General features: G+C 38.5%; 1 protein-coding gene across 1 annotated transcript in view; it reads left to right on the forward strand.

The window, feature by feature from the left end:
• The window catches only part of ITPR3 (inositol 1,4,5-trisphosphate receptor type 3), a 588,642-nt gene that overhangs the window by 353,244 nt on the left and 221,056 nt on the right, over positions 1-14,342 (forward strand). The window contains exons 12-13 of the mRNA XM_086923190.1: positions 3,519-3,618; positions 4,539-4,699. Of these exons, the coding sequence (XP_086779316.1) occupies positions 3,519-3,618; positions 4,539-4,699 (261 nt within the window). The remainder of the gene's footprint in view (positions 1-3,518; positions 3,619-4,538; positions 4,700-14,342) is intronic.

Raw genomic sequence — 14,342 nt, forward strand, 5'->3', positions numbered from 1 at the left:
CCACTTTCAAGAGGCGAGATTACAAAAGCAACCTAGATTATGTTATCATTTCTTTTGACTTGTGGCCATATACAATTTATTTAAAAGTCAAGGAGAGATTTGACAGTGACCATTATCCCCTTGAAACCAGTTTTCTCAATAACTTACTAAAGGGGCCGGGAAACATAGAGGGAGGCGATAGACAAGTACAGTTACCAACACTAGATAACATCATAGTTAGCAACAATCGAAGGGCTGTCAAATGGGCATATATACTGGAAAGAGAGGACCTTCTATCTAATATTTATTGTACTCTAGCAAATACATTTGAATCATATTGTCCACTCAGTTGTGAATCTGGGGAATTTATTAAATTACATAAAATTCTTTTTAGTCAATTGCTAGACCTTTTAACAAAAAGACCAAAAAAAGGGACTGGTATAGTTAATGCAAAACCAGTCGGGAAACCTTGGTACAACAAGGAATGCCGTGTTGCCAAAACCGCCTTGATCGAGGCAATCAAAAGAAAAAGTCCTGTAGAAATTAAAGACAAAAGGAAATCATATAACACAATATTGGCAAAAGCAAAATCATCTTGGGACGACGAATTATGGTCCAGCATGCTACAAGCAGCCAAAACCAAGGACCAGAGGCACTTCTGGGAATTAGTGGCTAAGGGGAACAAACGTGAGAAAGGCTCTAGAGAAGTTTTTTTAGACGAGGCCACGTGGGTAAAACATTTTACAATTTTGTACGCAGCTAAAATCAGCGAGGTTACTTCTTTGGAAAAACCGACTTCCATTCAGCCTGCGAATCCACACCCACTGGTAGTCTTTGACTTACACGAAACTGAGCTAGCAATTGCTTCAGTCAAACAAGGGAAGGCACCTGGACTCGATAAAATTCCAGGCGACCTTTATTTGCATAACACTGATGTTTGGGCACCATATCTAAACCATCTATTCAATGCTATTGCGGCTGGTGACCAAATCCCAGACACTTGGGATGGTGCAGAAATTATCACTATTTTTAAAAAGGGGGATAGAGGCGATCCAGCCAATTATCGCCCCATTAGTCTTTTAGATATAACTCAAAAGATATATGCCAGGCATATATTAAATCGTATAAATACGTGGTTAGATGAAGAATTAGTTTTATCAAAATATCAGGCGAGGTTTAGGGAAAAAACTGGGACCATAGATCAGGTACTAAGGTTATGCTGCTTGTACTGGAAATATGTCATCATCCGCAAGGGCCACCTGTATGTGACCTTTGTAGATTTACGAGCAGCATTTGACCTAATACCTCGTGACTTGCTTTGGAAGTCCTTGGAAAGGCAGGGACTTCCTGGGGAACTATTAAAACTGGTGATGGGCCTGCACCAGGAGAACTATGCTAAGGTCAGGTGGGGCCCAAATGGGGAACTTACAGACCCAATCCCAATAAAAAGTGGAGTACGCCAGGGATGCGTACTGGCTCCCACACTTTTTCCCCTTTTTGTTAATGATATTGCGGCTTATATGGAGAATTGTGATAATGATTCACCTCGATTGGGAGGGGAACGTGTACCGTCCCTCCTTTTCGCCGACGATACGATCCTCATCTCACAAACTCCTAGGGGCCTTCAGATCTTATTAGACAGGTTCCAGGAATATTGTACTTTAAAAGGGTTAGAAATCAACATAAAAAAAACTAAATATATGGCACTAAACACGCACAAAAGTTTTTTAAAAAATCTAATGTTAAACGGTCATAAGCTTGACTATGAACAGAGCTTTACATATTTAGGGGTATTATTAGATTCGTCAATGGGATGGAGACCTCAGCTAGAAAAATCAATAATAGTGTTCAAACAAAATTGTCTCCCAATACTAAAAAGACACAATAAATGTGTAAACAAGGCAGTAACCCCAGCAATAGAGATTTTCAGGTATAAGGTTCAATCAGCTGTTCTGTACGAGGCTGAACTATGGGGACCAGTATGTAGGCAGGCCTTTGAAACACTGGAGAACAAGTTTATTAGGGGATTATTAAAAGTTCCCATTAATACCCCATTGGTACCAGTATTTCTAGATCTAAACATCAAGCATACTGACCACCATGCAATGTTGAGACCATTATTATTATGGGTTAGACTATGGACAACCCCCGAATTGACTGACTACAAAAATGGGTTGAAAGAAGTACTGGACCTAGATAGTGGTAATCAAATTTATTGGGTTAAGCATGTAAGAACGTGGTTATCCAAACTAGGTCTAACCCACTTTTGGAGTGAGCCGGAGTCCTTAATTATGGCCTCCAAGAAAATTGTTAAGTTGTCCTTCTGGTCTTATGTGAGCCATGATTCTGCGTATGTTAGAACACATGGCCCTTTAACCGAAACATTTTTAATGGTTAAAAATGTGGCTTGTTTTGAACCATTTCTTGATGAGGTTTAGTCGCCGTTGACCAAAACCCTGTACCTAAAATATAGATACGGAACACTGAGAACTAAGACAACAGAAAAGCTGGGGAAGACAAACAGTGATTATTGCACTTTATGTTCTAACAATATAAGGGAAGACGTTTTACATATATTGTTTTTTTGTCCTAGTTATGGTAAAGCAAGGAAAAAATGGATAATGCCATTATGTCACATTATTGGCTCTAGATCCCATAAGGAAGCTGGTAGAATTTTAAAAACGGATACCAGCCAAGTAATTGTGTTTGGAATCAGTAGATTTCTTCTGGCTGTAAATTTCATTAGACTAAAAATGTCTCTTCCTTTTTAAGCTGTATACCACGTGGATCTGTTCAAACCACGGATTATGTTTCTCTGTTTTATTTGCCTTGATAATTTTAAATCATATGCCTTGGTTGTTATAAATTTGATTTAATGATTTCTTAACTCTGTATAATGTATTTTAAACTATTTATTCAACTTTGTGATAATTCTAAACCATAATAGATTGTCCTAAAATGATGACGCGTAGTATTGATTACTGGTTCTCTGGTATTGTATAATGCATTTTTATCATTGTATTATTGTATATCTTTTATGTTGCAAAGCAACGAAATAAAGATTATTGAATTGTATACTGACATTATGTAATGTTCGATGAGTTACGTGCACCTTACAACTGATTGGTAATATATGGACTGCTTTAAATTACTTGCTTTTGGAAGACAGTAGAACCTTGTGAATTCAAATCTCTGCCAGATATTTCAGAAAGGGAAAATCCCAATAAATACTGTTTTGGTAAGATCAAAATAATTGAAATCATTTTGGTAAGAAAAAGCTTACACATCCAACATTTCTCCAAAGTTCGCATCCCAATAAGTTATAACATTTGAAGTTTTCTCCTTTTTGAGGATTACCAGACTACAACTCCTGGACTGTGAGTTTGAAATAAATGTATAAACTACAATCTACCCTCTTCTCTGATTCATATAGGGAGGTTGATTTAATTGTTATTGTATGGTATAATGCTGAATAAGTTAAGGCATGTCTTTGGACACGAGTAGTCAGTAACACTGGCTGATTGATTGCTATGTTTTAGGAACTCATTTGTGAGGCTGCGACACCTATGCACGAACACCTGGATCCAGAGTACCAACGTACCTATTGACATCGGCGAGGAGAGACCCATTCGACTAATGGTATGTCGGAGTATGAAGCTGCACTGAAGGTTCCTAGACGCAATGGCAGATGAGGCCTTATGGACCTCTCAAGTTATAATTCTAGCGCATTTTCAGATTCTGACTTTTTATGTAGAATGACCCAAAAAAGTTCCCTTACTGTAGAGGCTCTAGAGCAGTGCAGATCAAGATTACTATAAGATAAAGTAATTCTAAACAAGTTACTTAAATTAAAATAGAGGGTTTGAGGACTGTATGTGGGATACTTGGAAAGAAAGTTGCTGAAAGCTCCTAATGTCCTATGCAGTTTGCACACCAAACTATACGGATCTGAAAGGAACCAGACAATGAGTGATAGCAAAATAGGGCTGATCCTTCAACCAGACATCGTCAAACAAAGAGACGTTGTGGAATCCTCGTTTACGGTTATCAATGATCAAAGTTTTGATAAAGAGAACTGGATCTTTTTTCTTTTCACTAGCTGTCCAATTAAAGAGCTCAGGTGTAATTCTGGAGAAAGTTCTCTTTCATTTGAGTATTTTAACTTCCGCTGGGCATTCCTGCTAACCAGAATCCTACACCTGGCGATAACTGACCTCACCAGATCCTACATTTTCAACTCCATGGCTGATAGAAGAGGTTTCTTTGTACTGGAATCTGTCATGACACATCCACCCATCCTGCTCCTGACACTGATCATGTCTTCCTGTTAAGTTACAAGGGGATGGGTGCCGTGGTTGAGCCAGCTTTCAATGCCTGGTTTTATCTAGTCAAACCAGGGACAGGATATCTTCATTTTCTTTAGTTGCCGCTTACTGTTGCCTCATTATCACATTAATAACAATTTTCCAGGAAGATACAAACATCCAGTGCAGGACATGGTAAGAAGTAAAGCAGTCCCAGGTTAACTCAGTTGCCATGACTTTGTTTGAATTTTTCAGCTTGGCACCTGTCCAACCAAAGAAGATAAAGAAGCATTTGCTATTGTCTCTGTGCCAGTGTCAGAAATCCGGGACCTCGACTTTGCAAATGATGCTAGTTCCATGTTGGCCACCACCGTCACCAAGCTGAATGAAGGCTTCATCAGTCAGAATGACCGAAGGTATGTGGCTTGCTATCGTTTTAGAAATAGGAGTTTTTCAGAGACAATTGTGTCATCGAGTGGGTATGGCAGTGGGTGAGCTCAGCTACTTCAGAAGGATTCTGCTTTTGTGGTAACATTTGTTGCATCTCTGCTTCTGCTGGCTGCCTTCAACAATGGAGTCAGATACTTAATAACGAACAGTGAAGAACACTTCTGTAAGAAAGATATCAAATTAACAATGTTTGTGCACGCACAAGACACAGTTAAAAAACTTGGCACACAAAAAAATCCACAAGTACAGGAAGATAAACTAGAATGATATATATTTTTTTTTCACAAACAGAAGAAACATAAAAATAGAACTACAACGAATAGTAGAATTTATTCAATCAATTACAGGAATATAATGCTAATAATGCAACAATTTCAACTTAAATTCATAAAATATGGAGCATATAATCATGAAACGTGTCTTATCTTGAAGTAAGGTTCATAATTTACAATACATGACTCAATGGTAACCCTGTTGTATGTTTTATAAGATGGCCATGAAAAACACTCTAACTGGAAAAAAAGGGCTACTTCAGGTCTAGAAACCTAGGTCCCAATTCACAAAAGTAATCTGAGACAAAATCCTAAACTTACTACTTTTGGTATTCACAGAAGGCATTTTTTTGTAGTAAAGTTAGGATTCCAAACTTAACTACTATTAAACTGAGACAAAATCCTAACTTTACGACTTTCGGTATTCAAAAAAAGGCATTTAGTTGTAGTAAAGTTACTAACTTTCGGTATTCACAAAAGGTATTTAGTAGTAGTAAAGTTACTAACTTTCCTACTACTAAATGCCTTTTGTGAATACCGAAAGTCATAAAGTTAGGAGTTTGTCTCGGTTTTGTAGTAGTAAAGTTTGGAATCCTAACTGTCTCAGATTAGTTCTGTGAATCGGCACCCTAGATCGCAAGACAAAAATGACACCCTCCACATGGCTGTATGTAATAGTACAAAGATTATGGAGCATAGATATATAGAAAGCATGAAGGAATTGTCAAAAGGACTAAAATTTCAAGTTCTGGTAAGCAGCTGGTTATTTTTTTAAATAGAATATGAACACAAGATCTCATTCTGCCAGTCATTTCCCAATCTTTTTCTAGGCTTAGAAAGAACAGGCTTGCACCATCACTATGCCATATAAAAACACCAATAAATTATAAGATATAAAAGAAAATCATACGACTTGGGAACACCACTTGTAATCTGCAAGCAGAAACTATAGTTTATGCACCACAAAGTCCCTTAACTAGCTAATCTGACAAGAGAGATCGAAAAGCCAACAAGTGATGTCTGATTTAATGTGCTAAACATCCTATCTGGCTTGGCCTGTTAGTATGACCCACAGCCATCTTGAGTCTGACCTGACATTCTACATACATGTAGACTCCTAGAAAACTTGCTGTCACTGTGTTCATCTACTCCGGTGCGCTCCATTAGCTAATCACACCACCCATTACCATGCACTTGCAGTCATACTTTGCCCAGTCAGCTCTACGTGAGGGAAGCAGGGGATGCCTCCATATCCCACCTCCCACTCATTGTGTGTCCTACTTTTATGGAAAGATGCCCGTAAAGTCCCCTGCATAAAGGAAGGCTGAAGGGCGTCTCATGATTGTGCCCAGAATCCATGATCTTAAAGTAAAGCATAGAAAGAAAATATTCAAGAATGCCACATTGAATGGAAAGGGGTGGGCAAGGTAAAGTAGGTTTTCTGAAAACAAGTCGAGTCAAGTTTAAATTTGTATAGCGCACTACTCACCCAGAGGGTCTCAAGGCGGATGAAAAAAATGTAAAGCTCTGAACTCTATGTATGTCATAACATCTACCCTCCCATCACTCCCCTTCCAGACTTCACTCTCTTCCTGCAAATGTGATTACCCACCATCACCTCTGAAGAAATAAAAGGTAGCCCCGCAAAACCAAACTGGCTACTGGTCAAATTCTAACCTGCTAAATTCAAGACACAGGGGCAACTATTACAAGAATATCTTGAACACAAACATCTCCTAGATGAACCCCAAAGAAGCCTTAGCCCCACGCATGGAACAGAAACTCAAGGAAAGACGTTTTCATTACCCTGGATGCAGACTAGTGGGTTGCTTTGATATTCATTGATGTCTTAGCAGTTTTCAATACTGTGGATCACAAAGTCCTACTGAAGAGACTGAGTGTATAGGACAGCATTAGAGCGGATCATCTTCTACCTTGTGGTCAAACTTACTGGCCCCATTAGAATTATTGAGCCATTTGTAACGAAGGCCACAGTGGCAAGCATGGCAGTTGTAGTCCCACACATTCAGTGTCTACTGCATTTTTCAGAGCAACAGCTTGCAGGGGCTCGTGAATGGAGACTCCTTTGCTCATCACAACTTGCACCAAATGCACAATTCCACACAGCAGGTTCATTAACTCACTACTCTATCTTGAATGTTGCCCAGTGGGACCAATAAAACAAGTCAGAAAAGCTTTACTCACTTTTAGTTTATTTGAGGGCAGAGTTTGTAAAGTACCTCATCTGTATTGGCAGAGCATATTGTACGTTGACTGTCACTGACGATGCTCATCATGAGCCTGCCTGCCTGACCGCTCCCTTGTTGTGCCTCCACCACATAGCCCCTGCCACCTCAGGTGTGTGGGTTTTGGGGGTTATTTTTCATTACAGACTCAAATATGAAGCCATTGTTAATGACTGAAAGTGAGCAGAAAGGGCAAACAGCTTACCTAGGACAAGCCATTTTGCACCTCGATATGTGCATGGCTGCCTCAAATACCTTTTATTATTGGATCAGCTTGTGCACTGCTTAGTTTCAATGCTAGGTGAGTATGAGTGTTCTGTGCTCCTGTGTATCACCCTCTGAACAGGGTGTGAGTGATATCACTCCGACAGCATCCCCATATACATGGTTTATGTCTCCCGGGCACTGGAGTACTCCTCGTTAAAGGTTTCAATGATTAAATGAATAAATTCAATAAAGTTAATCCTTTAGTTCAGAATACTTTTAATGTTGTTTTATCATCACAGGGTACTCTAGATCACTACTTACATATGCAGTAAGTAAGGTGGAGCTGGTAGACAGAAAAGACCTCATCAAGATGAAAACAAGGGAAACTGAGGCGGAGGGTACAGTAAGGATGATTACCAGCTTCAACATGAGATCTAGTGAGCTGGTACAGATATTTAACAGAAACTGGCACATCCTAGGTACTGATTCCATTATGAAAAATGTACTACCATCTAAACCGTCTATAACTTATAGACGTTGTCAGTCTCTCAGCGATCACCTGACAGTAGCCACTTCGAGGAACCCCAGAACATCAAAATCTAAACCCATAAATGGTTTCTTTCCGTGCATGCAATGCAAGGCATGCAAGTACAGCAAAAAGCGGACCAAATACGAGGGGAGACTAAATGACCCACGACCCACAAGAGAGATTACAAAATTCCTGATTTGCAACTCGGAATTTGTAATCTACTGCCTGGTATGCCCGTGCTCCAAAAGATACATCAGGAGTACAATAAACCCGGCTAAAAAACGCATCTTGGAGCACATGCGTGCCATCACAAATAGAGATAAAAACTATCCTGTGGCATGCCACTTTGAGACCCACCACAAAAGCAATAGGGACCTATTGTATTTTTACCTGATTGATCAACTAGGTAAAAAAGATCGAGGTGGAGACAGAGTAAGATCATTAAGGGCGTTGGAATCCAGGTACATAATTGACCTCCAGAGTATGCAACCGAAAGGGCTGAACAACGATGAGGAACTCTGGGTTCATTTAGAATGAGCAAGCTTACCCCTCAAGCTGATACTATTAAATGGAACTACAGTCCTGCAATGAGGACATTCTACCCTAACCATATAGACTAGGGGGCTATCCAATTGGGTAGCTGGATGTGAGTCTATACTATCGTACTCCTATCCCATATCCACAACTCTTTCTTGTCTTAATAACCTATCTGGGACTAATGATTCATGATTTATAGGATTTATAGAATTGGCCCATACAGGGCAAAACACGTAAACAAACAGGGGATTTAACATTAGTCAGCTAAGCCCATACAGGGCGAGACCTAACAAAGTACAGGAGTGCATTGAGATATACAACATCTCAAATCATTGGTATATTAACAAAAGATATTTTGCACTCTAGCACTTTATTGAAATGAACTATAGACAATGCTAAATATTAACCCTGTTATTTCTTTTTAATAATACACGAGCACTTTATTGTCACCATTTCCCCAGTGTACATAATGTTTTAATGTGTATAGATGAAATGTGAAAAATGCACACTACAAGATGGCCGCCAATAAGACCATGGCGAGGTTTTAGTCCTCTCTTTATGTATAAGGAGGGAAGGGGATATAATGGTGTATGGCACGAAAATATGGCTGACACTGACGAAGCCTAAAGGGTGAAACGCGTTTGTCAAGGGGGCAGGGGGGTCTGCCAAATAAATCATCTTTGGTGAAATACTGACTTGGAGTGCCGTCTATTTTTCACACCCGAGGAATGTGGAGTGCGTGGCGACATTAAACGCGGCTCACCACCGCGAGACAGAGCACCCGGGAGGAGGAGGAGCGACGGCGGTGAAGGAGCGGTTTGAAAAAAAAAATATATATATATATATATATATATATATATATATATATATATATATATATATATATATATATATATATATATAGACACATATATATATTGTCTTCATTTTATATATATTTATATTATCTGCTCCAATCCTGTAATTGACACAAATTAACCAGCTGGGAACAGACTCCACTCTCATTGGTGCTTGTTTATTGTAGTGAATCACATATGTCCATATGACTCGTTTCGGCCACTGCAAAGCGGCTTTGCTCACATTTGCACTGCATTCTCTAACATCTCTTTTTATACTTTTTTACACCACTTGATAATTACAAAACTACAACAGCCAATGACATAAGAAAAAGACTAGTGTTGTTATCATATCAGGGAACATCTTAGATCTGCACATAATAAATAACATTATTAATAATACTTTCATCATTATTCATGCACAGATTCATCATCACATAATATATATATATAAGAATTAAAGCTCTTTGAAAACTGCAAAGCTGGCCTGGACATTCCTTTCTTCATTGTGTGGAATCGATTTTGGATACCTGGGGAGTGGCTACCCCGTCCAGGCCCTCCGCTGCAAGGGGCAGGGGTCCAGAGCACAAAACTATCTTTGGATATATATATATATATATATATATATATATATATATATATATATATATATATATATATATATATATATATAGCTCATTCATTTAAAAATTAATTCAAAAATCCCCCCCCCCTTAGTTGTTGAAAAATCTCCTTGTCAAACATAAAGTTATTATACAAACACCATTTGATCATAGCTAAAATCATTTTGTTGTGGTTGTAAAGTTGTATTGGCCTGACTCTAAGAAACTATTAACAGGCTCTGAGACCATCCTGATGTTTAATACTGGTGTAGAGTCATGTGATATCTAATGTCATAAGCATACAATCTTCCTACCAGGATATCTCATGTATTTTCATTAGGAAATATCCAGTATCCCTAATATATGAAGGTAATTTGATGACAAATTCATGTAGGAAGTAATCAACATATTGTGATATCATTTCAAATAATCCATTCCTGGCTGAGATAATCGGACGGCCTGGTATTGGCAATGTCCCCTTATGTAGAATAAAATACATTACCGGCACAACAGTAAAATCATTGTTTAAAAATTGAAATTCTTCCCTAGACAATAGACCTTCAACATTTCCAAGAGTTCAATTAAAGTTTTAAGTTGTTTTTTACTTTTCTCGCTTCTTGCATATTGGATATTTTGTAACACATAGGTTTATCAAGATGTCTGAATGCTTCCTTGAGGTATCCAGATCTTAGCCATCAAACAATGCTTCCACCTTTGTCTGATTTATTAATAACCACCTGGTTTTTCTTTCGTAGTTTGCAAATCAGATCATGATATTGTTTATCTTGATATTTGTATTTGTGCATTGTCCTTTCCGTTTTGTATTTCAATTATTTAATTTCTCCTATTACTGCATCATTGAATGTATCAATTGCATCAACAGATTTCTTATGATCTTATAAGTAACAATCTCATGTTCATTCAGAATTAGCTGTGTCAATTTTGTTGTGGTCAAATTGTCGTTCTCACAAGGTTTGAATGTCAGATATTGTAAATTGACAGTCCCCATTTTATTTGTTGGGGTTGATCTATTGGATAACTCGCTTGTTTCTGTTTGTGGAATTTTAATAATTTAAGTTTTCTGATAAATTTGAATATGTTGATGTGAGTTTAACTGTAATTTAAACTGCTCTCTGGACAATGTGTCAACCCCAAAGATAACTATTTTGTCTCACCCTGACTGAGTGTAATATTCGATAAATTGGTCACTGTGTTATCAAGCTTATCTACTTGCATCACCATTTTCTAGCCTTGTTGTTTGTTTTTCTTGTGTTTTCCCCTGTCCCGTCATCTCTGGTTTTGTCGCTACCTTGATTGTAATTTAGCAGTCGTGGACGAAGTGTTTGCCGACGGCCGCAGCGTAAAAAAACTAGCTCCTCAGCAAGCGTTAACTTTCCAGGACCTACTTCTCCCATATCTGCTGTATTTATACCATCCTCTGAGTCTGTCTCACAGCCCAGAGCCGAATTGAGATCGGACATAAATGTTGTATCGATGGTTTGATGACTAATCCTATTTTGTCTAGCTATATTATGGTTAGTGAGGCGTTGTCTTTTCACTGAATCAAATTTCTTAGAAAACATGAAGATCTGGCCAGTCTCATAATCGATCTTATCTCTGGCAAATTTGAATGCTTTTCTAGTTTTGATAATTTCTTCTTGTTTTTTAAATATTTCTGCGATCTCGCCACAACCTTTTAAGATTAAATCTTTATGATCCAATTTGTCTTATTCCAGAATAATACGTTCAATTTCATTCATTAGGGCCTCTCTATCAATCTCTGCATAAGGATTTGGACTAACTTCATTGATGCATCCAAACTACTTTCAGCCCACTCTTTCAGCATATATGTATTACTCACACAGTGTCTGGTAGTGTGGGCCTAGCTACGCGGCAGTCCTGGACGGATTCCGGAAATCCACAATACAACACCAATTTTTCTCCTGTTAAGAAAAATCCAGGACACTCCAGGATGCTGAATTAAATTTATTGCAGAAAACAGCCCTCTACCAATGCGTTTCACCTTTTGGCATGTTCACGGTATGGCAGAAATAGAAAGCTAACACACGCGTTCCGGCCGCCTGGCCTTCATCAGTGTTAGTTACCACAAAACATTTTCACCTTTAAATAACACATCATTTCATTTGATTATTCAGAAAGTGCTCGAAGTACTAACAAAGGGCATAAAAAGACTTGCTAATGTGTATTTCCAAAGCAGCCATCTTTGCCTCGCTAATGTTGATATCATTTGCTGTGTGTACACAATAAAGCTTTTCAATTCATTGTACATAGATGGATGCAGCTACTCCACATTACAATAAATGATCTACAATTTATAACAAACTATCTATTGCGTTGTCCTGTGCCGATCCGCTATATATATATATATATATATATATATATATATATATATATATAGCGGATCGGCACAGGACAACGCAATAGATAGTATGCTGTGTGCCGCTTCCTCGAGGGTACAATAAATATGATAATTGCTCACTGCACCTGAGGTCTCCGTCTTCCTTCCTGCGCAGCGGTTTCCTGCATTGGGCTCCGGGCGAGAGGTTGCTGAGGATTGTTCTATATATATATATATATATATATATATATATATATATATATATATATATATATATATATATATATATATATATATATATATATGTGTGTGCAATCAAAACACATGCATCCTCACATGTGGGCTTCAAACTCACTTTCAAAGTCTTTTACACCTGTGGCACAATAATTATCTGGCGAAAATGCAAATTGCATTGGTGATTATCATGTTTTTCCCACTACATTTGCCTTTTTTCAGAAAGAATGGAGCTCAGCAGACGCAAATAATGTCAGTGTTCAGATAGCACTAGTTACTACAGCTTTTCTCAGCAGTTCTGGCATTTAACATAGTATTTAGCTCATTTGAGTTAGCACGATTATCTCTCAACTCTTCTTTTGACCTAGTGCAAAAGCAGGCCCAAAAGTCATGGCTCCTGTGCCTGCAATAATTTCAAACTCTAAGTGATACTCTCAGATGTTAGAAGTCATATTGACACCAAACTGACTTGATATATATGGATAGATGTGTGTGCCCAGACATATGAAGGACCATATTAAAGATCCGGGTGCATAACCCTGTTCTGGTGTTTTAAGCAAAATTGGGTAACCATGCAGCCTACTGTGGATGTATGCCTGATTACTTTGCAGACACACTCACGCTGTCAACTTTACTTACTGAGCATCAGTTCTGATACCAAGATGTTTGTAACTTCTCATAAAAATGCCCATTTGAGGCACAACATAGCAGACTGAATTTCTTTGCACAAAGATAGCTTCAACCAGAAGATGCTGCGTATGGTGTGCTATTGATAGCAATACTGCCTTACTCTGTCAGATGTGTTTTTAAAACTGAACTTTTGTCCTGAATTTTAGCAGTCACTGGCCAGAATTTGCCTCTGTGCCAGGTGGTCGTTCTAGTCCCCATCCACATTCTCCAATACGCCCCCTCAAAATACTTTCAACTCCGGTCCATGCAACAAACAGTGCTACAGACAGAGTATCACGTGTAGATTTGCAGGACTGTCAGACTGTTATTGGGACAGTGTCAGCGTTTATCTGCAATATTTGTTATTTGGAAGGGGTAATAGCGTGTCAGGAAGAGGGCTGCTCTATGTGGGGGTTGGGAGGATAGTAGAAGTGCAGGTCTGAGTGTTTTATGGCACGTTACTGTATTTCTATTCAATGCCCGCATATTTAGCATGAAAATAGGAACGTAAAATATATTTAAATCGATTGCAAGAGAAGTTACTTATTGCCCAAACAACTACATTTGGATCGACACTGAATTTCGCAAACTGGAAAAAGGACCAGAATTCACAAAAACACACTCTGGAAACAGGACTCCCTCCAAAGAACGGTAGCATTTTTTACATGTTGCTGAAGAGAGACAGATGAAGAAAAGCCTGATGGATTAAACGAAACATTTATCAGATACAGAGTGGATGGAGCATACAGGCAGCATTCAGAGTCCATACCAAAAAATAGTGGGTGTTCCAGATTAAGGAGAAACGATATTCGGAATTCCAAAATCAGACTCACTACACAAGTCATTTATAACTCACCCGCGTAAGATCGCTGGGTTAATGACAAGATATTGGTGCTATAGGCTAGAGGGTTCTGTTTCTCACCAATATTTAATCATGGATGTCCATGCACAACAGCAACCTCTCAGTCATTTTTCATGGAGTCTGCAATAAATATGAATACGGCAGCAAATCTGGCATTTTATCAAATGGGGTCTAATGCAGGGTGCTTCCCTTTAAGCAGCACCCCAAAGGATTAAACTGATCTTTGTATCAATCATGATGAAGCTTAAAACACTGT

Source organism: Lissotriton vulgaris, chromosome 5 (genome assembly GCF_964263255.1).
Source record: "Lissotriton vulgaris chromosome 5, aLisVul1.2, whole genome shotgun sequence".
In the NCBI taxonomy this organism is placed as follows: domain Eukaryota; kingdom Metazoa; phylum Chordata; class Amphibia; order Caudata; family Salamandridae; genus Lissotriton; species Lissotriton vulgaris.